This window comes from Muscardinus avellanarius, assembly GCF_963383645.1.
Source record: "Muscardinus avellanarius genome assembly, chromosome: 2".
Lineage (NCBI taxonomy): Eukaryota > Metazoa > Chordata > Mammalia > Rodentia > Gliridae > Muscardinus > Muscardinus avellanarius.
This window is the reverse complement of record NC_137787.1, coordinates 9,865,891-9,892,433: the sequence shown is the minus strand read 5'-3', so window position 1 is coordinate 9,892,433 and position 26,543 is coordinate 9,865,891. Positions and strand designations below refer to the sequence as shown.

Genomic DNA, 26,543 nt, shown 5'->3' with positions numbered 1-26,543 from the left:
TTAAAAACTTCACTCATCAAATAAATGATAATTTAAACAAGAACTTGCTAAAGAAACCTCATCACAACAATGCTTTAGGGCCTGATCACCTAAGTCCACGGGCCATGAATGGATATCAACCAAGTGTCTCTTATAATCTGCAAGCCGTTTTTTCCTACAAGAAGAAGGCGTAACATGTTTCCTTGACTCGGGTGATACATTTAGAAAAGAAATCATGGTTTTTTCTTTTGCTGTAACAGGCAGACTGATTTCTTGTTGTGATCAGGAAAGATGGAATGACTGCTGCCCTTCTCTTGCTGCTATCAATAGTTTGTCACGCATTATCTCAATGCTTGAGTAGTCCGGCAACTTAAGATAGTTCACGCAAGTCATTACAGAGGGTAAGAAGTCATCTGGGTTTTCTGTTGATTCAAATGTTTTCCGGACAATTGTCAAAGGTGGATTTAGACTCCGGAATCCTGGGTAAAAGAAGGGGGAAAAAAAAAAAAGACCAGGGAAGTTGGCGAGTTTTCTTGCCATTCAGAAAACAATACACTGCTCTGCTTGTACGGTATTACCACACACACACAGGGCATTCTTTTCTCTTGCTTGGTAACTACACTTTAACACACATTCAGGGTACAGAACCGGCTTCACTTATTTATCTTTTAAAAATCACTAAATAACATGGAGGCAATAGTTCTTAAGACAATATAAACATCTGATCTCCTAATGTACTGCTAAGAACAAACTGAAGACTCAAACATTGTATTGGAATAACTAAGGGGTTATCATATACACAGTCTTCCATATCGGTACAATACAGGTACAATAAACGCTGCGCTTCAACAGTGGACCCACCTCCAACAGGCAAACGTGGGCTGCCAGTCACAAACTGGAGAAACAACCTCTGCTGCTCATTATCAAAACTACTGAGAATCTCAAACAAGAACTTCACAGCCCGACTACAACAAAAAGAAATAGACCAAAATTATTTCCTCATTTTTAAAATACAGGTTTTAATCATACCAAATCTGATTTGCTAGCCCCTGGTGATTAGGTCATCAATTTCCAATAAGATTGCATGCAAATTCTTGGTGCAATGCACTAAGAAATCAAATTTGGTTTTATTTGGTTGTTTTAGCTATACTCCAAAGGGAATGATTGCTGTGATAAGAAGTGATCTGGTATTATACAGATACTTCTGCTTTACCATATACAATAGTGGGTAATGGGATTAAACCTGTGCCTATCCTCACCATCTAATTTTCCCAGAAACATGTGAAAAAGAAGCCCATGGGCCTTAAATTGTCTAGTTTTGAGAGAACTAAAACTAAAATATCTATATAAGCCTCCTCTAGCAGGTAGACAAACTTAAAAATAATCCCCCCAAAACATGTTTATATACATATCTTCCAAATTCTTAACTGATAGTTGAAAAACTGGCTAACCTAGTACTCACCTGTCGTGCGTGTAACCGTGATCAGGCCTGCAGCACTCCATCAATGTCTTTGCATCCCACGTGTCAGCTTTACTGCCACAAAGGAGCTGGTCCAGCTTTGGGTTTAAGCAAGAGTAAAGAATTACTATTAAAAACACCAAAACAAAACAAAACAAACAAAAACAAAACCCACCTACACAGCTGAGTGAAAACAAAGGTCGAAGTGTACCCTGGAGGAGAATCATTTTCAGCACAACCACCTTCTGCCCAGGCCCCTGCATAGATCCCACTCTTCTGGTAAACTTATTCTAGTTCCTTTTCAGTTGCTCGTCAATAGGTAACCTGTCCATTTGTAACGGCTAGGTTCTGGAGAAGCCTTTAATTTCACATAAAACACAGGAGTCTGATACAGACAGACCCTGAAATTTTGGTCTTACTAACCATTCTTATTACTTGGGAGGCTTTAAAAAATGACAATCTGCTTCCAACCGGGGAGATTTTATAAACCCTGGCTTTCAGAAACACAGATGTGTACAGAAGCTAGGAGATACAAAATTGAGTTGAGGAGGGAAGTGAACAAGAAAGCCAAGTGGACACAGGAAATTTTAACAAGAGGCACATCTTTGCCACAAGTTTGGTTGTCTAAGGACCAACCTAGAGGTTACAGAAGGAGTATTAGAAAACAAATATTTCTATGCCCTTAGAAAATATAGTGTTGGTTTTAAATTAAACATTTCTTTCCGCTGGTTAACCATCCACTGTGGAAGACCACATAATTTTGAGAAAATCAAATTCAGGGAAAATGAAGTTTCATACCTATTGAGTGTCACTCACTGTCAGATTATCTCATGTATTTTCTTAATTTTGATCACCCTATAAGAAAGGGATCATCCCAAGTTCATGGGTGATATAGTCATAATACATACAGTAGCTTGGATAAGCGTATGTAGTTAGATGACGACCCAGACTCAATTCCAGGAGCCACAACTGACACACCACACGCTTGGCTAAGTGGCAAATCACAGTGAACATACAAACAACAACAGACTAAGTCACTCAAAGGCTTCTGGAGTCTGCTGGTGTGTGTACACTAACTAGTATTTAAAAAAAAGGTTCTCAATTGGTGAAACCTAACACATAGTCCCCTTCTATGACATCTCATTACCAGTGAGTAGTTTGAGATTCTTACTGTACTTCAAAATATTTCATCCTCAGTAATCCCTGTTTTTAACAAAATCTGCAATAGTTCCTTAAAACTTTAAGGATTATGATCTCGAAACCTTAGTTACTTCATTGCAGGCTGTCCCTGCAGCCTCAACATGCATAATGTGCCTCACATCCAAGTGCCATTCTCTCCTGAGAAGCAAGAAGGTCTCAGGTGACACAATGCCTTGGTTCCCACACGGACCTGCCCGCTGTCCTAGAGAGGACACTTGTTTAATATTCTTCCCCGAAGCTCAGGAATTTCCTCAACTTTCCCATCCCCTGCTCTCCAACCCCATTGGAAAAACAATAGTCTTTTTGATTAGATAGCACAAAAACATTCTACCAAGAAAATCAGAGGCACAGAACTCGACATGGCTGTTTTTAAACTCGAGCTACTCACTTCCTCTGGGTAGAAGTACTGAAGATGACTGAGTGGGAAAACCGATTCAAATCCATCTCTGAACGAGTCAAATTGCCTAGAAACGCCTTCATTTAGTGCCCAGAATATAACCAGCTGGAAAAAGAAAAGTATTTTTAAAACTGTTACAAGATTTCAAAGCTTTTACTATTTAATATGTGGTGAAGTGCAGTAGAACACACTTCTGGATTACTTAAAAACAAACAACTAACCATGTTATTAAATCTTTAAACTATCTCTCAGAAAACTGCACGAGTATCAACAGGTCAACCTCTAACTTAGGGGTTGGCCAGTAAGAAAATGTATCCCCCACACAAAAAGCTATAAGAATTCAGTGTCTTTAAAAAAAAAAAGTCCTTATATAAAACCCCTATAGTACAGTTGTAGTACCTCACAAGATAAGAAGCTAACGAGAATTTTCCAAAAGGAAAAAATGTTCCTGAAAATTAAAGATAACCTTTCATGATCATAGACAGCAACTGGTTAAGAAAGCCTTTAATGTAGATTGTATAGTTCTAACTGCAGTAAGTTCTGAGAATCCAACTCTTCTGCAGTGTGGGCTTCCTCTCAGAAGTAGGTACAGTCTGGCAAGGCAGGCACATGAAAATGAGAGGTAAGAGAAGGTGACCATTAATTGACCCAACATTATCTAGCCATCAGAGGCTGGGGCTAATCCACTGGGTAGAGAAAGAATGTATTCAGATAAAAATGAAAAGTTAGCATTTTGCTGATAAAAAATACAAGCAATATTCAAATTTATTATTAATTGCAGCTGGGGATCGAACCCAGGAGCACTCTGTTACTGAGCTACATCCCCAGCCCTTTTGCTAAGTTGCCTTAGCTTCCTGACTCAGATCAGAGGAGTGTAAACCATGCAGCCAGGTGTGGTGGTGGTGGTGGTGCACACTTGTAATCCCAGCATTTGGGAGGCTGAGATAGGAGGACTGCAGTTCACGAACAGCCTCAGCTACTTAGTGAGGCCATGTGCAACCCAGTGAGACCCTGTTTCAAAAGTTTCAAAACAAAGAATAAAAAAATAGGGATGGGGGTGTCGCTTGGAGGTAGAAAGCCCAAGTTCCATTCCCAGCACTGGGAAAAAAAAAAAAGTTAGTACAAGTGGACCATATGATAAGATAGTCCTACTAAAGAGTAGAAAGAATTACTCAAGATTTATAGAATTCATGGGTAACAGGATCTCAAATTACTTTATCTTTTCTTTTTTTCTTTGAACCTGATGATACAACTAGAAGTCCCAGTGTAAGTAGGAAAAGTGAGGTATAGGAGTAGGTGGCTGATTTAAATTCAGTTTTCTTTTACCTAATCCCAGGAACAAAGCCAAACAAGACTTTCAAACACTGGCAATATACTTTATAGGTTATAATTTAAAACATAATTTTATTTCTCTTCAAATACAAGTGTGTGTGAGTGCATCTGTGTGGGTGTTGGAGGCAATTCTGTAATGCTAGATGGTGTGGAAAAAAAGGATGCAGTGCAATTTAGTAAGGACAAGAGTGACGGCTCCCTGTCAACTAAGAAAACACAGCGCTGCGTGCTGCATTCGAGCCTGAGGGTCTGTAATGCCCAGAGGCTCAATACAAAAGCTGGGGCCTGGGAAGCTGCCCTCATGAGTGGCCTCAGGGATGTGGAAGACCACAAGTCACAGCCTGTGTGGCAGTGGCCAAATATCCTGCCTGGGCTTCAGTCAACAAGGTCCCTTCTTTTTTGTCTCAGGGGAGTACAGCAAGCAGTCTTACATTTCATTTGCCCCTCAAAAGACATGTACATACTCGTAGGTACTCCTCTAAATTGTAGATGGTGACTGGTATATCCTTCCCTCCTTTCTTCAGTTCGATGTTGGGAAACCCAGGTAGCGTGAAATCCAATCCTAGATCTTCAACTGAGCAACCATTCATGGTAAGGGCTTCTAATGCATACTGCAGACTCTCTTTGGTCTTTAAAAAAAAAAAAGGAAGGAAGGAAGGTGTCAAGCACAAGAACTCATTGAGTTATATTTCTGTGTTTATAAAAATATAATCCTAATATAATTATGGCTCCTTTAGCTGTTAATCTTATTATTTATGGTCATACTCTGCATTGGAACAGGTCTCTGAGATCACAAAGGAAACAATCGTAAACATCTCAGAATCCAACCATTTTTGTATGTGAAAACAAGATCGCTAGTGTCCTGCACAGAGATACCTCTGCTCACTTTAAGCAAACAAATCAAATTTCACAGACTGTAACAGTGTGAACCCTAAAAGTGGAAAAACTTTATAAATTCCATGCCAATCTTGAACCTAACATTAAGTACACAGTGAAAAATGAGTAATACAATTGGAAAGCTATAAATATTAATAATGTGCTTTCTAGCAATACATATTAGCACTTTCCCCTGAGAAAATGCTCAAGAATGCTCTGGAGATGCTTCATTCAACTACTGCAAGCTGCTGAAGCATGGCACATTGGTATTCATACAGCAACTGATGAAAAGTGCCCCCAAGACAGGCCTAAGAAAGGCCAGGCCATGCGCTGAAGTAAGTGTTAAAAGCAGACTTTAGTACTCATTTTTAAAATGACTAAGATTTAAAAGGTCCATACGGCTGGGCATGGTGGTGCACACTTGTAATCCCCGCGCTTGGGAGGCAAAGACAGGAGGATCGTGCAGGTTCGAAGCCAGTTGCACTGGCTTAAGAGACCGTTTCCAAAATAAAAAGTATAAAAAAAATAGGTCTGGGAGTGTGGCCCGAAGGTAGAAGGGTTTCCAGGAACACCACCACCACCACTACTACTACTACTACTAATAATAATGATAATAGCCGGGCGTGGTGGCGCACGCTTGTAATCCCCGCGCTTGGGAGGCAGAGACAGGAGGATCGCGCAGGTTCGAAGCCAGCTGCACGCGCTGGCTTAGGAGACCCTGTTTCCAAATAAAAATGCAAAAATAGGTCTGGGAGTGTAGCCCGGAGGTAGAGGGGCTTCCAGGAACCCCAGTACCACCCCCCCCAAAAAAAATAATAATAATGATAATAATAAAAAACAGGTCCATACAAAGTATTTTTTTCCCCTTAAGATTAGGAATCAAGCCGGGCGTGATGGCACACGCTTGTAATCCCAGCATTTGGGAGGCTGAGACTGGAGGATCAGATCACGGTTCACGGACAGCCTCAGCTACTAAGTTGAGACCTTGGTTCAAAATAAAGAATAAGGGTATATTCATTTCGAGTCACCCCCCCCCCCGTGCCATTTTGGCATGGGGCTGTATTTCTATTTTCTATATTTCTATCTTTCTAATAAACTTTAAATCTTCAAAAAAATAAAATAAAATAAATAAAGAATTAAAAAATAGGGCAGGGGGTGTAGCTCAGAGGTCGAATGCCCCTGGGTTCCATCCCCAGACCCTCAAAAAGGGGGGAAAAAAAAAGATTAGGAATCAAAGGTTGACATGCAAAAATGCACATCTATCTGAAAATGAAAGCATCCTGTAGAGAAGCAAAGGCTTTCCAGATTGGAGATGCCTCTGTGTATGCAATTCCTACAGTTGTGGTACAAAAACCAAGTCATTTAAACTAGAAAAGGCTAGGAAGTCAGGGTTAGGGGTTAGTTGTTGTTGTTTTTCTTTTTCTTTTTTAAAGAGGAAACGGAGAGCTGCTTAGGATTCTAGATAATTCAGAGCACCAAGGAGGTGGCAGCTGTTTAAGATTTGGGCATGGTGTGGCTGCTAGGGTGAAATCAGTGCTAGACCTCTTTCCACTCAGGTGCACCATGTGAGGACCCTCAGAGGGAGGCTTTTTGTTTCACTGTTTTCTTCAGCAGGAAGTTTTCCTTTTGTCCAAGTGGCTCTCCATATTAATGGTCACCACTAAAAAGCTCTCAAAACTGCCCCCATACCTCCCATCACAGATCAAGGTGACTGCTACTATTCTAACCAAAGTCTCTGCTCATAACTACAAAGAAAACCGCTCATCTGCAGAGATGTGCACTACAAAGTGCTTTCCATAGCCAGGAATCTATAATAAACAACACGTCCTGGATGTGTTTAAAAGGAATTTACTGCTGTTTCTCTAAATCTAATGTGTTGAATTCAAAGCTAAACTCTGGTGCCTTTTCCATGGATCTTCAAGAATTAAAAACTAAAGGATCTGAGCCAGGGCAACTTGACTCATCTGTATACTTTATAAAATAACAGAAAAGGTATCTTTAGAAATGCCACCATTTCTCATGCTATGGCCAAAAGCTGGTTAATACTAATTAATCAATTTCTGGAGGATGGATTCTGTATTGTGCATTTTAAAACTGACAATATCAGGAATAATAAGGGGGGGACACATCGAAAGGAAACTGCTGTGGAGAGCTGTGGCAGTGCACTGTGCCAGGAACAAGGGTGCCCAGAGCCTCTAGTGTGGCACACAGCTTACGCGTCAATCCCAGCTCCAACCCATGTGCCTTCCATTTCTTATCTGTAAACTTATATACCAACAACATCTCAACCTCGTATGAATCCAAAAACAAGCCAACTGAAACAGCACCAGGAGTTTCACTTTCATTTTTTCCCTTTTTTGACCAGTATTTACCTACAACACCATGCTAAAAACACCACAGTACTTTACAACTCACTAAGTGGTTAAGTGTAAAGCTAAGCAGTACTAAATATCCTAAAACACCAGATTTTATACTGTAATAAACTTGCATTCTTTAAACACTAGTTTTTCAATAAATAAACATCGTTCTCCCCCAAAAAGCACCAGTTAATAATTACTAATATGAAGAAAAAATAAAGTTCCTTACCAGTCATTTCCCTAATGTAAAGGCACTCCAAAACACCATCCCTCTACTGTAAACTTCTGCCTCATGAGACAGGTGACACCCCCCCAGCTTGACACAGAATTGCAATTTGTTACTCTTACTTTCTACAACTTATAAAATGAGAGCTGATTTAACATAACATCAATATTACCCATGAGAAGTAAGAGATACCACACATGTGCTACCAAGAATCACCTTTGACCTTCAACAAGGAGTATCATTCTGAGATCTCTAGAAACACATGAACTGTCCTAAACTACCTTCCTTGATAACAAATGTCCTGAGAATAGTTTTACTGATTTAAATGCTTACCAAAAAATTCAATATGATAAACCATACTTACTAAAAAAAGGTCTTATTTACAGTTTCATTTCATTTATAAGTAAATTTTATTTGGAAACCAAGCTGTTTGTTCACTACTTGCTATTATGGCTCGGACCCACTATGAAGTCATGTTTCAGTTAGTATAAAAGAAATATTAAACAATCTCTCTTAAAATAACCTGTTAGTAAGCCAGACAGGAGGACTGTGCAGGTTCAAAGCCAGCTTCAGTTACTTAGGCTCTCAGCAACTTAAGTGAGACACTGTTTCCAAATACAATATAAAATAGGTCTGGGAGTGTAACCCAGAGGTAGAAGGCCCCTGGTTCTACCACACACACACACACACACACACACACACACCCAATCAAACACAAGCTACTTATCTTTCCAAGATAGATATGTGATCCATCAACCATCTACTAAGTCTACCTGGGATTTATCCTGCTCCAGTCTTTTCTTCTGCCTGACAACATCTTCTAGATGATACACGGATCTGGCTACAACGGGGTCAATGTCAAACAAATCATGTGATGTTAATGAAGTTTCTTGCCGCAACATCCACTTATAAAAGGGTAAGCCAAGGGGAAGGTCCACCTGGAAGAGAACATAAAAAATATTTTAACTGTCACAAGCTTCTGCAATTGCTTAGTTCTCTAACAGGCACTATAGAGGTCACTTTAAAAAGGTCAAGTAGTTCCCAAGAAAGAGTAATTTAGGATCTATATCTCTCATTACATCAAACTAATTACCTCAATCTGGGAACCTGATCATTATTAAAACTTTAGACTACTGAAGACTCCTACTTAAACAGTAACGCTAAAAAGGAATTTTTCAATGATTGACATATATTCTCCATAATCTGTATTTACATGAGGGCCTCTGAAACACCAAAGGTGCTTAGAGGAATTTTACTCTATTTTGAGCCAAGTAAACCCAATTCCACTACACTCCATATTATTGAATATTCTGAAACAAGAGACGTTAAAATAAAAAACTTGTAATTATATTTAAAAAAAGAAAAACAAATGAAATTTTAAAAATAATAAACTGTCAAACTGGGCGTGGTGGCAAACACTTGTAATCCCAGCATTTGGGAGGCTGAGACCGGAGGATCGCAGCTTGCGGACAGCCTCAGCTACTTAGTGATATCCTCTGCAACTTAGTGACACCCTGTTTAAAAAAATAAAGAATAAAAAATAGGGCTAGTGGCACTGGGCGTGGTGGCACACACTTGTAATCCCCACGCTTGGGAGGTGGAGACAGGATGATTGCACAGGTTCAAAGCCGGCCTTGCTGGCTTAAGAGACCCTGTTTCCAAATAAAAATATAAAAATAGGTCTGGGAGTGTAGCTGAGAAGTAGAAGGGTTTCCAGGAACTCCCGTACCACCAAAAAAAAAAAAAAAAAAAAAAAAAAAAAAAAAAAAGGGATAGTGGTGTAGCTCAGAGGTAGATGCCCCTGGGTTCTATCCCTAGTACTGCAAAAAAAGATTGAATAAATATATAAACTATCTACTCTTTAGTTCAAGTGAAAATGTAAGCTTGTGAATTTGACAGACAAAAATGTCTTTACAAATACTAATCTTTCTTTCTTTCTTTCTTTCTTTCTTTCTTTCTTTCTTTTTTTTTGGTGGTACTGGGGTTCTTGGAAGCCCTTCTACCTCCGGGCTACCCTTCCGAGACCTATTTTATACTTTTTATTTGGAAACAGGGTCTTTAAGCCAGCACAGCTGGTTTCAAACCTGCACGATCCTCCAGTCTCTGTCTCTCAAGCGTGGGGATTACACGCGTGCGCCATCACACCCGGCTACAAATACTGATTTTTAAAAAAAATCTAAAAAAAATGTGAGGGAAAAAAAGTCCAGAAATATTTGAATCTGCTGGGCATGGTGGCGCACGCTTGTAATCCTTGCGTTTGGGAGGCGGAGACAGGAAGATCGCGCAGGTTCGAAGCCAGCCTTGCTGGCTTAGAGAGACCCTGTTTTCAATTAAAAATATAAAATAGGTCTAGAAGTGTAGCCTAGAGGTAGAAGGGTCCCATTTCCAGTACCACCAAAAAAAAAAAAAGAAGAAGAAGAAGAAGAAAAGTACTGATTACTTGGGTTTTCATATTTTTAGGGGTGGGAAGCACTAGGAATTAAACCCAGAGGCATTCTACCTCTGAGCTACACTCTCACCACCTTTTATTTTAAAACAGGGTCTAAGCTGGGCGTGGTGGCGCACGGTGGTAATTAAAGTACTTGGGAGGATGAGACAAGAGGATCGCACAGGTTCGAAGCCAGCCTCAGCTACTTAATGAGGCTCTCAGCAACTTAGTGAGACCCTGTTTCCAAATAAAATATAAAATGGATCTGGGAGTATAGCCCGAAGTAGAAAGCCTCTGGGTTCCACCCCCAGTACCACCAACAAAACAAAACAAAACAAAACAACAAAAAAACAGGGTCTAAGTTACTGAGTTAAACACACGATTCTCCTGTTGCTTCGCCTCCCAAGTACTGGGATTAGGGGCATGTCCCCCTTAATAAATAACCCATGCCTAGCTGGGTTATTTTCATCAGAGCACTCTAATGAAGGTTTAATGAGGTTCAGCTATATCCTCATGTTCAAAAATAAAAATGTAACATCAAACACCTTTGAAAATATGAATGCCACCATTAATGTTCCTGATTCTCTGAACCCTCACTACTCAAGGAGTGGTCCACACACTGGTCGCTAGGCTTGCCTTGGTAACTGCTCCAAGAACTCAAGAGTCCTGGACACTGGACAGCCTCATCCCTACCTTTCTGAATCAGAGCTGGCATTTTAAATACCCCCAACCCAAGTAATTCATATGCACCTTAAAGTTTAAGAAGCAGCACTCTAAAATAAAGCACTGAGTAAGAAGGAACTGAGGTACTTTCATAGAACACTGTACACCAAAATTGTAGAAAAGTAAACAACCCGAAACTTACCAATCTGAAATCCATGATAGCCTTAGCCATTAATTTTCCTAGGAAGCGAAACTTCATCTTAACTTTTGCAATATGAGCTGGCTTAGCTGTCCTACCAAAGGGAAGCGCAAACAGGCCCTGAAGGTTTTGGATATATTTGGTCCCTTCTTGGCTTCCTGTAAAACGAGCAATACACCAACACCAAACTTGAGATTATATTTCAAAAACAAAGCAAAACAAAACTTGGAAACTAAGAACATGTAAGAAACTCAGTATTCTGAAGCTGCAGAGCGATCACTGAGAAGTCCTCCTGGGCTGGAAGGGCCTTCCCCATCTGGCAGCTGAGACCACAGAGAGGGCCTCAACAGAAGGACTCATCAGCTGAGCCAAGCAATGCAAATTGATTAACCACTTAAAATTACCTTTTGGATTGCTGAGAGTTACTTCTTCCCCTCTCCACAGACCCAAATCAGCTCTTTGTAGTTCCTGAGATACAAGTGCATAAAACTCCAGTGTAGGTCCAAGACCTGTACCAACCTACAAGAAGAACAAAGTAGAATCGTTTCATATGCTAGAAACTGTGGTGCTATCTCATCTGCCAAGCTCTTGGCAATGTGCATACTAATAACCATCTGCCAGAATGCATTAGATGTTATTGTCCAAAATGTCCTAATGAGACATTTCAGTCCTTCAGTCCTGGCCATGTGGAACAAGAGCGAGTGACCTTTACTATTTGCTATGCCCTCGCCCCACACCTGACCCGCACAGTTCAAGCTTCAGGGGACAACGTGGCAAGAGTCTCTCTCTTGAGTAACTGTTATCCCACAGCCAACTCAAAGTCACCACCTCAGGAGGAACTTCCCTGTCTGCCCCCAAACAGTTTGTCCCATTTCTTAGGACTTGTATTTCAGCTACTTAAGTACTTCTACAGCGATTTCATTATATCCTCGCATATTTCATGAGTTGTCTCAGTCACCTTGTACTCCCTACTGTCAGGCACATGGTAGCCATTCAGCAGAGGCATGTGATCCATACCAGCAGCACAAGGCCAACTCAGCCTCAGAAAGGACACCAGTGCTTTCCAAGGTGGTCTAGGATCCCCAAGAGCTTTATCACGATACACACATAGAAGCCAGGGGTACATCTTGAAAGGTTCTGATCTGGGTTAGTTTAGCACCTATGTACTCTTTCTTTCTTTCCTTTCTTTCTTTCTTTCTCTTTCTCTCTCTCTCTCTCTCTTTCTCCCTCCCTTCTCTCTCTCTTTTTTTTCTGTAGTACTGGGGATTGAACCCAGGGGTGTCATACCTCCCAGCTGCACTGTAAACTTTTTGACTTTATTTTGAAACAGGGTCTTGCTAGGTTGCTGAGTTTCACTATATTGTTGACCCTCCCATCTCAGCCTCCCACGTACCAGGATTACAGGCACGCACCACCACATTCTGCTGGTATTTTTCAAATAAGCTCCAAAGGTAACTGTGCATCCCTGAATAAAACCGCTGCTTCGTGAGATGCATGACACAAACATGCCTGGGGCAGCCTTCAGAGCCTCATCGTTCCTTCATATTCTAGCAAGAACCTACCAGCACGGACCGAAAGTGAAGATGCACAGCTAATGACAAGTTCCTATCACAGTTTACAGGCTAAATCTAACTAGAACCTCCCAAGAAACTACATTTCACCTACAGACTACTTGTAAATAAAGGATGTCCTTTTATAATTATAATTACTTTTTAAAAGAATTCATACCAACTTAAAAGATCAGATGTAGTCAATCAAATGTTTAACTGACTTTCAAAACAGTGACTGGCTGGCATCTTCTTGATTAACTCCATTTCTCTTAGAATTCCACAAGCACACCACATCACTATTTACCTTGGAGCAAGGCAACAGACCAAAGTTTTGCAGCCATCCTTGGCTCTCCTTTTCCTTAATCCCCACAAGCTAGACTCTGAGTAAACATGGTAAGCTCTGTCTTGAAAACACGCCTTAAACACTAGCCGGGCATCCCACTGTCACTGCAGCAAGAGTGATCCTGAGGACACAGAAGCGTGCAGCACTCCTCCACCACCTCCGAGGTGTCCTGTGTCACTCAGGCCAAGCTTGCACAGTGCCCTGGAATCCTCGATTCCTCTCCTCCTTCCCGACACTTCCCCCTTGACTCCTACCACCCCACCTCTGCCCGCGCCACCCTGTCCCTTCACAAGGCCAGCACGCTGCCTGCTGTTGTGCTGCAGCCACTCTGCTCCACACCACAGCACTCAAATGTCATGGTCGACCGCCCTGTGCCGCCTCCCCATTGCATGCCATCCTCCTACCTTGCTTCACTTCTCCTGACCACATGGCCTGGCAGAAACACACACACGGAAACACACACACACACGCATGCGCACACACACACACACACACACACACACACATACACGCAAGTGCGCCTGAGCCTCCAAAAACTAAGGGGAAGGCTCCGTAATTGGAGGGATCCTGTACACTTTACTCTCCACTAAAGCCCAGGGAAAAGAAAGACAGAGACAAAGAAAACTCTAGAGTCACACTTGGAAGCCACTTAATTCTTCTTTGACATAAAATTATTCTAGGCTAAGGAGAAACCCCAAGTAAATTAGTATATTTTTTTAATCCAAACACTAAACAGGATTAACTTAAAATATGCAATCCCATGAGTGTAAAGGAGAGCGCCTCCTCAGTGTTTCCAGGGGAGACAGAAGACCCCTGCCACATCTGCTTTGGCAGGCCAAACCCACCAGGGGCTGGCCAGCACCCCTGCAGATCAAGCAGACCTTTCCAAGAAACTTCCTTCTACCCAGCCACTTCACTGAAAAAGCAGCTACCTTTTTCATTTCTGTTCTTAAAAGAATAAAAACCATTAAAACTCTAGAAACAAAAACACAAGAAAAAAAAAAAATACAACCGGACTTAAAACTGAGTCTTCCCTCAAAGCTCACACATACTAGATTTCCTATATGACAGGCAATGTGCTACATGCTCACATCTTTTAGTTTATTAATCACCTAACACCATGATGATGTGGGTGCATTTATTATGCCTGTGGTGGACGTGAGGATAGTGCGAAGTTTATGAAACTTGCAGACTTTGCACAGCCAGTAAGCAGGGACACCAGGCTCCACAGTGCAAGCTGCTAGCCATTTACCATCCCAGAAGACGAGGTCAATTGTAGACTTAGTTCCTAGGGCTTAGCTGGCTAATCAGAAAATCTTCCTAAAAGCCCTTAGCTAGTTCATACAGCTGAATTTGATTCACAGCCTGAACCCCTGTGCATCCATAACACCAGTGCTTAGGGACATGGGGGGACTACCTCCTCTCCTAATGAAGCCAGGTCCTGGAATCTTTTCCAGAGTCAAGAGGTAAGACCCATCAAGGAAGGTCATAAAACCTTGATTTCTGCACCAGCAATTCTATCCTGGTCCACAGAGCAGTCGGTGTGGGGCCATTCTGAGCTTGTTTAGGATTCACATAAGATGTGATTTGAAGAGAACCATGAAGGGTGAAAGAAGAAAAGACATTTCTGGCAAAATATAAATATGCTCAAGTAAAATACTAGAAAGCCCATTTAAGCAAAGCCAGCACATCAACCTGGTTAGACCAAAGCTGTGCAGTGTTATAAGAAAGAAATGTGAACATGTAAACAGGTAAGAATTTTGTCTCCTGAGCAATAGACTAAATCAGTATAAACTGTAAACAAAACTCAAACTTCTTACCCATTAGTGAAGGACCTCCAGTGGCCTTTCCTTGCCCATCGCATTCTTTCCCAACACTTCAGTAGAGAGCCCCTTGCTGCTCTCCTGCAGTAAGACAGGCCTCCCACACTCTCCCACTGAGGTTTAGCCAAGAGATTCCTTCTCCACGAGACCTCCCCATACACCTGAGACAGGCGCCGTGGTGTGAAAGCCTCATCACTGTACCTCTACTGCTCACCTGCCACACCCTTTTGTTCTTCTGTCTTGTGTCTCCCTGACTACATGGTGAGCTGTGTGGGAATTCTGCCATGACCGGATTACTAGCACACACACACATAAAACTTCTTGGATACATGCAGACAATACTGCCGACTAAACTTAAAATTTGTAATGCTTACATGTGCCACATTGTCATAAGCTCTTCACATATATTAACTCAGTCACAACTTTGAAATTGTACTATTACCCACATTTTGTAGATTAAAAAACTGAGGGGCAGCCAGGCGTGGTGGCGCACGCTTGTAATCCCTGCGCTTGGGAGGCTGAGACAGGAGGATCGCATAGGTTCGAAGCCAGCCTCAGCTACTTGGTGAGGCTCTCAGCAACTTAGTGACACCCTGTTTCCAAATAAAATATAAAATAGGTCTGGGAGTGTAGCCCAGAGGTAGAAAGCCTCCTCTGGATTCCAACCCCAGTACCACAAAAAAAAAAAAAAAAAAAAAAAAAAAAACCTGAGGGGCAAAGCAGTTTGCTAATGTAGTAAGTAATTGGTATAGAGAAGGTTAAATATTTAAAAAGTCTGTGAGAAAGCTAGGTGTGGTGGCGCACCTTTATAATTCCAGCATTTGGGAGGCTGAGACAGGAGGTTCGTGGTTTGTGGACAGCCTCAGCTTCTTAGTAAGACCCTTTGCGACTCAGCGAGACTCTGTTTCAGAATACAGAATAAAAAAATAGGGCTGGGGATGTAGCTAGGAAGTAGAATGCCCCTGGGTTTCATCCCTAGAACTGGAAAAAAAAAAAAATCCTTGAGAGTTCAGAGAACTCTAAAGTCACTAAGCCTTATCTTTTCAATTTGTAGTTAAAATGTCAACAGCTCCCCTCAAAAAGCCTTAATTGAATCTTTTGGTATACTTTCCTTTCTATGGAAAGAAGTCAAAGACAAAGATTGGAAAGGAGGAAATAAAGCTGTCTTCATCACAGACGGTATAGAGGTCTGCAACACAGGCCAATCGCAGCTCTGCTTAATCCCTGCTTTTGTGACTCAAGTATGCCATGAAGAATTGTTAGGTTTCTAGATGGTTGAAAATATCTTGAAGACTACTTCTGTGTGAATATGAAAGGAACTTCAATTTTCTGGGACCATCAAGTTTAACTGAAACACAGCCACACTGATTCATCTATGACTGTTTTGCCACTTTCACACTACACAGGTAGAATCCAGTAGGTGTGACGGAGACCACATGACCCCCAAATTTAAAATGTCTACTAATATATATACTGCTTTACAGAAAAGTTTCCCAAGTCCTAGGTTTACAATAATCACAAAAGATGTATTAAAAGTTATTGGTATTAATAATTAAGTTTATAGCCGGGCGTAGTGGCGCACGTTTGTAATCCCCATGCTTGGGAGGCAGACACAGGAGGACCGTGCTGGTTCGAAGCCAGCCTCACTGGCTTAAGAGACCCTGTTTCCAAATAAAAATATAAAATAGGTCTGGGAGTATAGCCTGGAGAAGGGTTCCATCATCCCAAGTACCACCAAAAAAAAAAAAAAAAGTTTATGACGGTCACAGAGAACAAGGACAATATAAACAACTCAACTGTATTTCCATAAACCACCACACTGGAAATTGAAATAACAGCAGCATCAGAAAAAAAACAAAACAAAATTCACACCATCAAAAAAAAATATTTGGAGAAAAACTTAAAAAATATGCACAAGGCTCCTAGACAAATTACAATGCAATGCTGAGAAAAATTAAAATCCTAAATAAATGAACAGCTATAACATGTTCATGGATAAAAAGAAACAATACTGTAAATGTCAATTCTCTCCCAACTGATAAAAATTCAAAAAAATCCCAATCAAAATCCGGTCAAGCCGGGCGTGGTGGCGCACGCTTGTAATCCCCTCGCTTGGGAGGCAGAGACAGGAGGATCGCACAGGTTCGAAGCCAGCCATGCTGGCTTGAGACCCTGTTTCCAAATAAAAATATAAAAAAAAGAGGTCTGGGAGTGTAGCCCGGAGGTAGAAGGGCTTCCACGAACCCTAGTACCACACACACAAAAAATCCTGTCAAACTTCATGTAGACATTGAAAAGGAGATCCTAAAATAAATAAATTAAATAAATTAATAAATAAAGTTGGCAGACTATCCTTTGATTTCCAACAGAAGTGCAAAGGTAATGTAATAGGGAAAAGAATGGTCTTTTCAATGAATGGTGCTAGGAAAGCTGAATGGTTTTTATTTAAGAAAACAAAGGAGTCGGGCATGGTAGCTCAGGCTTGTAACCCACATTTGGGAGGCTGAGACAGGAGGATCCCAGTTAACGGACAGCCTCAGCTACTTGGAGGCCCTTCGCTTCTCAAGTGAGACTCTGTTTCAAAATAAATAAAAAATAGGGCTGGAGATATAGCTCGGAGGCAGAATGTCCGTGGTTTTCATCCCTAGTACCCCCCCCACACACAAATAAATAAGTAAATAAATAAGACTAAAAAGTAGGGCTGGGGGTGTAGCTCGGAGGTAGAATGACCCTGGGTTTCATCCCCAGTACCACAGTAAATAAATAAATAAATAAATAAATAAATAAATAAATAAATAAACAAACTAACTAACTAGGGCTGGGTATATAGCTTGGAGGTAGAATGCCCTTGAGTTCCATCCCCAGTACTGAAAAAGAAAGGAAAGAAGGAAGGAGAGTGAGGTAGGGAAGGAAAGAGAGAAAGAGAAAGAGAGAGGGAGAGAGAACAAAGGAAAAAGAAAAAGGTCCTCAACTCTTATTGGATAGAATGATCAGAAACTAAAAGCCAAAACTCTTAAGACTTCCAAATAAAACATACAGGAGAAGATTTCTTAGACCACAAAAGGAATGTACTAGAAAGGGAAAAATGATAAATTAAATTTCAGAATTAAGACCTCTGATCTTCAAAAGATATTATTTATTTTTATTAATTATATAATTAATTTACTTCTAATGCCAGAGATTGAATACAGGGGGGCTATTCTACCTCCAAGCTATACCCTTGGCCTAATTATTTTATTTGGAAACAGGGCCTCAGTAAGTTGCCATAAGCATCACTAAGTTACTAAGGCTAGCCTTGAACCTGTAATCCTCCTGTCTCACCCTCTCTAGTACTAGGATTAGAGGCATGTGCCACCACACTCTGCTTCAAAAGACATTTTATAAGGAAATGAAAAGCCACAAACTGGAAGAAAAGGACAGCAAAACAAAGAGTTGTATCCAGAAAAAGAACTTTGCGTTTGTGGTACTGGGGACTGAACCCAGAGGCATTCATACCCCCAGCCCTACCTATTTTATTTTATTTGTCGAAACAGGGTCGCTAAGTTGCTGAGGCTGGATGCAAACTTGCAATCCTCTTGTCTCAGCCTCCCAAGAACTGGGATTATGGATATGTGACATCATGTCTAGCTTAAGAAAAAAAAAAAAAAGTGACTCAATGATAAAACAATATCCTAATGAAAAAGTGGACAAAATTCTTGGGGACTTTTCCCAATCAGATACACTAATGACCAGTAAGCAAGGAAAAGGCAATGTCATTAACCATCAGAGAAAGGCAAACTAAAACCACAAAAAGATACCGCTACAGTCTTCCTAAAATAACTAAAATGAAAAAGACCGATAATATTAAGTATAGGTAAAGCAGGAGAAAGAACTGAAACTCATACTCATACATTACGGATAGAGATGTACACCATGACTGCCACTATAGGAAACGGTTTGATATTTCTTATTAAATTAGAATGTATCTTACCAAATGACTTAGCAATTCAATTCTGAGATATTTACCCAAGAGAACTAAAATCATGTCTATACAAAGACTTGATCACAATGTCCAAATGTTAGTCAAAACAGTAAAATATTAAAAACTTAAATATGCATCAAGTGATGATTGGAAACATATTATGGTAAATACATAGATGGACCACTACTCAATAAAAGACACACATGCAGAAGTGTGAATTCTGATATGTGAAAGAATGATGCAATGATTATGTACTTCCAGACTCCATTACTACAAAACTGTAATGTAAAAAGCAAAAAACTAGATCAATGGTGCTAAGACTCAGATGGGGCAGGGGACTGACTGCAAAGTAGTCTGAGAGAACTTCTGGCATTGACAGACGCTTATCTTGAAATAGTGATGGTTACAAAAATCTGCCAACTCTCAGAATTGACAATTAAAAGTGTGTGGTTTATTATTATATCTCAGTAAACCTTAGTTAAGCATTTCTAAAGTTATTAGAAATTCAAAAGTCTTTTACTTTATAACCCTAAAAGATTACACAAATGAGCGAGAAAGGGGTAGGAAATGTTTTAAAATCATACTGCTGAGCCAGGCATAGTGATGCATGCCTGTAATTCCAATACTTGGGAGGCCAAGATAGGAGGATCTAAGGTTTAAGGACAGCCTCCGAAAGTGATGAGATTTTTCAACCTAGTGAGACCTTCTTTTAAAATAAAAATAAAATAGGGCCAGGGGTGTAGCTTGGAGGTGGAATGCCCTGAGTTAAATCTCTAATACCACACACACAAACAAAACCTCTCAAATGACCTCTTATTAAGAGCACAAGTAAAGTTAAGCCCAGCATTGCTGGACTAAAACTCACCTCATTTTCATACTGGATTTCTAACATGGCTCGTGAGCTGCCAAGGTCCTGCATCACAGACTCGGCTTGTTTCAACAGCTCCTCTCTATTCACAGTACGCTAAAAAGAAAATACAGGTGTGAGGAAACTATACTTATATTCCAAGTTCAAGTTCATCAGCAGGGGCATTTCCTGAAGTACAAGATAAGCCAACTGTTAAAATATGAAATTCTTTAAACACAGACCTAAGAAAAGGTTTAAAAGAAGCTGCACTGCTACAAATATCAACAGCAGCCTTATATTCACCAAGAAAAGCTAGATTACTAATTTATTTGGAACCCATAGCAAGGTCAAAAAATTCAAGTTGGAGAAGAAAGGCCCTCTGTAACCCTGCCAAACATCAGTGCAATTGATGGGCTGCAGCTGTATGCAATCTCCCTGGGCACTTTTATACTGTGATCATGGACAAACAGGCATGGACATGGCAGGTGAGACAGGTGAGCTGGGAGTCTACTGGCTCTGACCCGCTGAGATCCTCCAATCTCTACTACAGACACCTACTGATGAGACTTATGAGGATAAAGATCCTGCCATTTCCACAACTAGGACAACATTACTGCTTAATCCTCACGAGGCCGGGCGTGGTGGCGCACACTTGTAATCCCAGCATTTGGGAGGCTGAGACAGGAGAATCAAGGTTCAAGGACAGCCTCTGGTACTTAGCGAGGCCCTTTGCAATTTAGTGAATAAAAAAATAGGGCTGGGGTGTAACTTGGACGTAGAATGCCCCTGGGTCCATCTCCAGAACTCGAAGAAAGAAAGAAAGAAAGAAAGAAAGAAAGAAAGAAAGAAAGAAAGAAAGAAAGAAAGAAAGAAAGAAAGAAAGAAGTAAGTAAGTATCCTCATGATTCTAATCTATACATTAAGATAGAAGCAGCATGGTTTTTAAACAATATTTTTTTCCCTTTGTTTCTCATCACAAATGCATGTTTTTCATATATATTTGGGGGGGGGGGGTCTGGGGATGGAACCCAGAGGCATTCAACCTTCGAGCTATACCCACTGCCCTACGTTTTATTCATTTTGAAACGGAGTATCACTGAGTTGCAAAGGGCCTCACTAAGTAGCTGAGGCTGTCCATAAGCCGGTTGTCCATAAGCCGCGATCCTCTGGTCTCAGCCTCTCGAATGCTGGGATTACAAGCATGCGCCACCATGCCCAGCTTTGTTTTTCATAATTATTAATACTTTTTTTTTGGCGATACTGTCGTTCCTGAAAACCCTTTTACCTCCGGGTGACACTCCCAGACCCATTTTATATTTTTATTTGGAAACAGCAGGGTCTCTTAAGCCAGAGAGGCTGGCTTCAAACCAGCGCGATCCTCCTGTCTCCACCTCCCAAGTGCAGGGATTTTAAGCATGCGCCACCGTGCCTGGCTGATTGACACTTATGAGAATTTGAGATAAAACTTTTGGAAGAGAGATGTAAAACCTCAACAAACAAGGGGCAGAGAATAGAAGAGTGTAAAGTAAAAAGCAGTGCAAGTCAGAGTTGTGTGTGTGTGTGTGGGGGGGGTGGTAGATGAAAATTGTTCAGGGAACTGTGGTTGACAGTGATTACTGTGACACCAAGATTAGAAGCAAAGGAGCCGGGCGTGGTGGCGCACGCTTGTAATCCCAGCATTCAGGAGGCTGAGACCTGGAGGATTGCGGTTCAAGGACAACCTCAGGTACTTAGTGAGGCCCTCTGTGACTCAGTAAGAACCAGTTTCAAAATAAAGAATAAAAAATAGGGCAAGGGGTGTAGCTCAGAGGTCAAATGCCCCTGTGTTCCATCCCCAGACCCGCTAAATAAATAAATAAATAAATAAATAAATAAATAAATAAATAAATAAATAAGAAGCAAAAGAGTTGTGCTTGGAAACACTGAAGCGGACTGGTGCAGAGAGAATCCCCCCCATTTCTTTTAAGGGAGTGAGATGGATTTGATTTACTCTAAAGGCTCAATTTTAAAAGGAAGGCTATAGTTTGAATTCCTTACTTAGATAGTCTCAGAGAAGACATTTCCCCCCCCCCCTTGGAACAACAGTTATGGTAACTAAAGGGAGAAAAAAAAAGGAGTATAGAAATTATTTCAGAAAGTGGGAGAAAGGAACTCCCTACCAGAGCATAAAGAAAAGTCACAGATTTTTCACAGTTCAAGAAACTGAAAGGAAAATGCGGCTAATACAGAGGTGAGAAGAAAGATGGTATGGCTTCGGTGGGCGTCCAAAGCCAACAGGCACAATGAGGCATACCATTATTTATGGCTTTCCCATTATTTTGAAAGGCTCAGTTTAGGTGCCTTTGGGGAGACAACTTACCTTTTTTCTATCCAATCTAGGTGCCACTCTGCTATCTTGAGAGTCAGACTGGTTGATCTCCGGGTTGGTATCAAGTAATCTTTGCATTGCCCGGTCCCGATCAAACGCAGTTACATAAAAAAGCATTTGCCGGGTATCAAAAGGGAAAAAAAATGGGCTGTAAAAAGATACAATATAAATTTATTTTCATAAAATAAACAATAAGAAGCCACTAAACAAATCAAACAACTTCTAATATATTACAGAATAATAATTATAAGTAATTTCAATGTCAATAGCCACAAAGGACCAGTGACTACTGTTATCAGTCTACAGCCTCTGGCGCTAACAGGTTCAGAGAATCAAGGAACATCTTTGGAGTCCAATTTTATGATAACAGGAGATCTGTGACTCTTCTCAAATATCCATAAGTACATTTCCATTTTTGCATATAAAGACCCATACTGTCACGGAGAACTTGACCAGGCCCAACTTAACTAATCTGTTTGTATGGGTTTTTTGGGGTTGTTTTTTTTTTTTTTTTAAATATGGAACACTTCATGAATTTGCATGTCATCCTTGCACAGGGGCCATGCTAATCTTCTCTGTATTGTTCCAATTTTAGTATATGTGCTGCCGAAGCGAGCACAATCTGTTTGTATGTTAAAGCTATTCTATTAATTAAGCTATGATAAAGAGATCCACTAAAGACAAAGCTTCCGTAACATAATATGGTGATGTTTGCCTATAATCCCTGACATAGAAGGATTACAGGTTTGAGGCCAGTCTTAGCAATTTAGCAAGACCCTGTTTGAAAATATATTAAAAAAAAAAAGGACTAGAGGTTTTACTTGGAGGTAAAATGTGTGTGTGTGTGCGCGCGCGCGTGTGTGTGTGCGTGCGCGCGTGTGTGTGTGCGTGTGTAACACCAACTCATTGCTGTTCAGAGCTCTAAGGGACTGTCTTACCAGGTTTTTCCTAGTTCAGTAAGCCATGTTGGGATGTTTCCGGTCATGATTACTAAAGGATCTTGAAGCTGCCTGTTTGCTTTTGCTGTCAACTTACTGTTAATAAATTCACTAGTTGGAATAATCTCCTTGCACATTGCATTCTGTTAAAAAAAAAAAAGTCTACATATAGTAAAACATCAAGATTATATTCAAAATCTCTTCTTTTATTCCAAAATATATGCAAAGTCCCTAAATTTCACCTGTGAATTTCTAATACACAACACACAGCTTCTCACTGGTGTGTCTTAACAAAAACAATTTTTGGCTGGGTGTGGTGGTGCATGCCTGTTAATCCAAGTACTTGGGAGGCTCAGACAGCAGGATCTCAAGTTTGAAACCAGCCTCAGCAACTCAGTGAGGCTTTCATCAACTTAGTGAGACCCCATTTCCAAATGAAATAAAATAGAACTGGTGGTGTAGGTAGGAGGTAGAATTTCTCTGAGTTCAATCCCCAGCACCACAAAAAAAAAAAAAAAAAGAAAGAAAGAAAGAAAGAAAGAAAGAAAGAAAGAAAGAAAGAAAGAAAGAAAATATAATTTTCATAGCACACTGCTAAAACTACCCCTACTTCAACACATGCACCCCTGGTATTGGCTTAGTTGTCGAGGGAAGTCAATATTTAATGCAAGGCCAACTGCTTCATTCTTTAATAAATCATAAACATTTGCATAAATGTACCTAAAACATTTTAATTATAATAAATCTATGTTTAACTTTCATATTGTAGCTTAGTTTAATATATTTATGACTAGAGAAAAATTTCATCAGTCTGCCCAGAGAACTAAATTCAAGAATGTAGGGCAGAGGGGGTAAAAAAAAGGTGGGAGAGAAAAGTTTCTACAAGACAGGGCCTTGTACTTCACTGTGCTGGGATTCCTGTATTGGGCTGAATCACTGTTTCTGTTCCTAATGCAACTGAACAGAAATCATGAGATAACATGACATGAATAAGGGAATGAGAACTTCATACTTACATCATACAAGTAATACCAGTATCGACTGATGGCATGTAAAACTCTCAAAAGAAGGATCACATCTAACGATGGATCTTCAAAGGTTATATTTTCGGGTGGTGTGGGAATGAGGTAAACTTCTAAAGGATTTGAAACCGACGGGCATACTCCATCTAGAGGACAAATGGTCAAAGTTTACATTTGATAGAAGTTACAATGGCTAAGCCAGTGGAGGCAGGCTCACTGGATCATCCATAAAATGATAATCAAAGCTGTAATATTTAATTCTTGATACCTTATTAATAGGGTATCAAAGCATACCATTTTCCCTTCTTATACCTAACAACCAGGATTATGAAAATTTTATTTTCTCTTCCAATTTCCAATACCCAAGTAAATACTATAAAGAAAGCTGGGGGGTGCGCTCTTGTAATCCCAGTATTTGGGAGGCTAAGACAGACTCATGGCCTGCCTCAGCCACTTAGTGAGGCTCTCTGGAAAGAAAGAAAAAAGATAGGGCCGAGTGTATACCTCAGAGGCAGAATGCCCCTGGGTTTAGTCCCCAGTACTGCAAAAAAGTAAATAAATAAAAAATACATGTATATATACATACGAATATATATACTGTGCATAACAACAATATATATACATATATAAGAGGATAAAAACCAACTCACTTGCATTTCTCCTTTACGCCATAAACAACAACTAACAAAATGGCCAGAGAAAAGTAAAAATAAATCAACTAAATTTAAACTGGTGGCACATGTTGTAATCCCAATACTTGGAGGCTGAGACAGGAGGATCGGAGGTTCAAGGCCAGCCTCAGCTACTGAGACCCTCTAGAACTTAGATCCTGTTTCAAATTAAATTAAAAAAAAATTAAACTGATTGTTAAAAATATTGCCTGCATTTCTTATATACTGCTTAAAACTGTCACATAAGATAAATATCCTCAAATTATAAATCTAATAAAGGAGATCTGGCTATTTAATTCAAGATTTAGGATTATGAGTAGACTATTTTTAAGTAGAAGAGTTTAAACAGGATCATCAATTCCTTTGTTGTTAGATTTCAATAAAAAATAGCATTTCAAAATAAAAGTCTGAAGGATTCTAATGGTAGCCATTAATTTTTACCAAGCAAAAGAATGAAAAGATTACTGCATCATTACTTCATAAAGACAAAGTTGTTGTTTTGCTGTCCTGGGGATGGAACCCAAGGGCATTGTACCCCGAGCTATAACCCCAGCCCTACTTTTTATTCTTTTTTTTTTTTTAAACAGGGTCTCACTAAGTTGGAGAGGGCCTCACTAAGTAGCTGAGGCTGTCTGCAAAGTGGATCCTCCTGTCTCAGCCTCTGGAATGCTGGTATTAGAAGCGTCCGCCACCACACCGGGCTAAGACAGCATTTTTAAAGACCAAAACCACAGAAAAAACAATCTTAGAATTAAGAGGATTTAGCTGGGTATGGTGGTGCATGTCTGTAATCTCTGCACTTAAGAGGCTGAGAGAGAGGACAATAGATTCAAGGACAACCTCATCAAGTAGTGAGACTGACTCTCAACCTGGCAAGACTGTTTCCAAATAAATTGGGCTGGGGGTGTAGCCTGAAGGTAGAATGCCTCTGGGCTCCATCCCCAGTACCACCAAAACAAACAAATAAAAGGCTTTAAAATAGAACAAGCTGAAGTTTTATGAAGCTAGAAATTACTACATGGCCTGTATTTCTGTAGCTCAGGAATACCAGTGCTTAAAAATTACTGTGCTGGGGCTGGTCTCCACAGGCTTTATAACCATCATATTAAAAAATGGGCAGGCCAGACATGGTGGTGCTTGCCTATAATCCCAAAACTTGAGAGGTTGAGACATGGGGATGAAAGGTTTGAGGACTGCCTTGGCAGCATAGAGACTGTTTCAAAAATAAATAAATAAAATTCTGGCCGGGAGCATAGCTCAGATGTAGTACGCCATTTGGGTTTCATCCCCAGCACCAAACTTAAAAAAAAAAAAAAAAAAAAGAGGAAGGGGGGCTTGCCGTGGATAGTAGAAGGCAGTATTCCTGAAAATAAATGATAGATTAAAAAATTAAAGAATGAATCACAATAATAGTGAAAGGCCCATGTGCCATGGACCAGCCACTGCCTTCAGTCATCTTAAGTAAATGAGTTCTACAAAGTTTCACTTTTTATGAAAATGGGCTTCTTTTCTTTTCTTTTTTTTTTTTGGGGGGGGGGGGGACTGGGGATGGAACCCAGGGGCTTTCTACCTCTAGGCTACACTCCCAGACCTATTTTATATTTTTATTTGGAACAGGGTCTCAGTAAAGTTGCTGCAAGCTGGCTTCGAACCTGCGTGATCCTCTTATCTCAGCCTCCAAGTACGGGGATTACAAGCATACGGACACCTGGCTCTGGATTCTTATAGAATTGGAAGTAAGAGATTTTTCCCCCCACTTTTCAAATTTAGTTTTGTAGCTACTTAATTTTTCATTTTCTTCACTGATGGTCAAGGATTCAATTAAAAACAATCAGAGCTTCATGGTGGTTTATTTCTAAACCATTTTCAAAGATTTGCTCGGTGTTATCACCACTCTGAAGCCA

At 40.3% G+C, this 26,543-nt stretch overlaps 1 protein-coding gene across 12 annotated transcripts in view; it reads right to left on the bottom strand.

Annotated features, from left to right (window-relative positions):
- Positions 1–261: 261 nt before the first annotated feature.
- TRIP12 (thyroid hormone receptor interactor 12) overlaps positions 262–26,543 on the bottom strand; it is a gene marked incomplete at its 3' end in the record, with an annotated part of 120,519 nt that continues 94,237 nt past the window's right edge. For all 12 annotated transcript variants that reach the window (XM_080689593.1, XM_080689598.1, XM_080689600.1 and 9 more), the window contains 12 exons: positions 23,963–24,114; positions 22,947–23,089; positions 22,000–22,156; positions 19,659–19,757; positions 11,521–11,635; positions 11,120–11,274; positions 8,600–8,764; positions 4,832–4,996; positions 3,027–3,140; positions 1,442–1,536; positions 841–944; positions 262–458 (listed from right to left, as the gene is read on the bottom strand). In XM_080689593.1, the coding sequence (XP_080545719.1) occupies positions 262–458; positions 841–944; positions 1,442–1,536; positions 3,027–3,140; positions 4,832–4,996; positions 8,600–8,764; positions 11,120–11,274; positions 11,521–11,635; positions 19,659–19,757; positions 22,000–22,156; positions 22,947–23,089; positions 23,963–24,114 (1,661 nt within the window). The remainder of the gene's footprint in view (positions 459–840; positions 945–1,441; positions 1,537–3,026; positions 3,141–4,831; positions 4,997–8,599; positions 8,765–11,119; positions 11,275–11,520; positions 11,636–19,658; positions 19,758–21,999; positions 22,157–22,946; positions 23,090–23,962; positions 24,115–26,543) is intronic.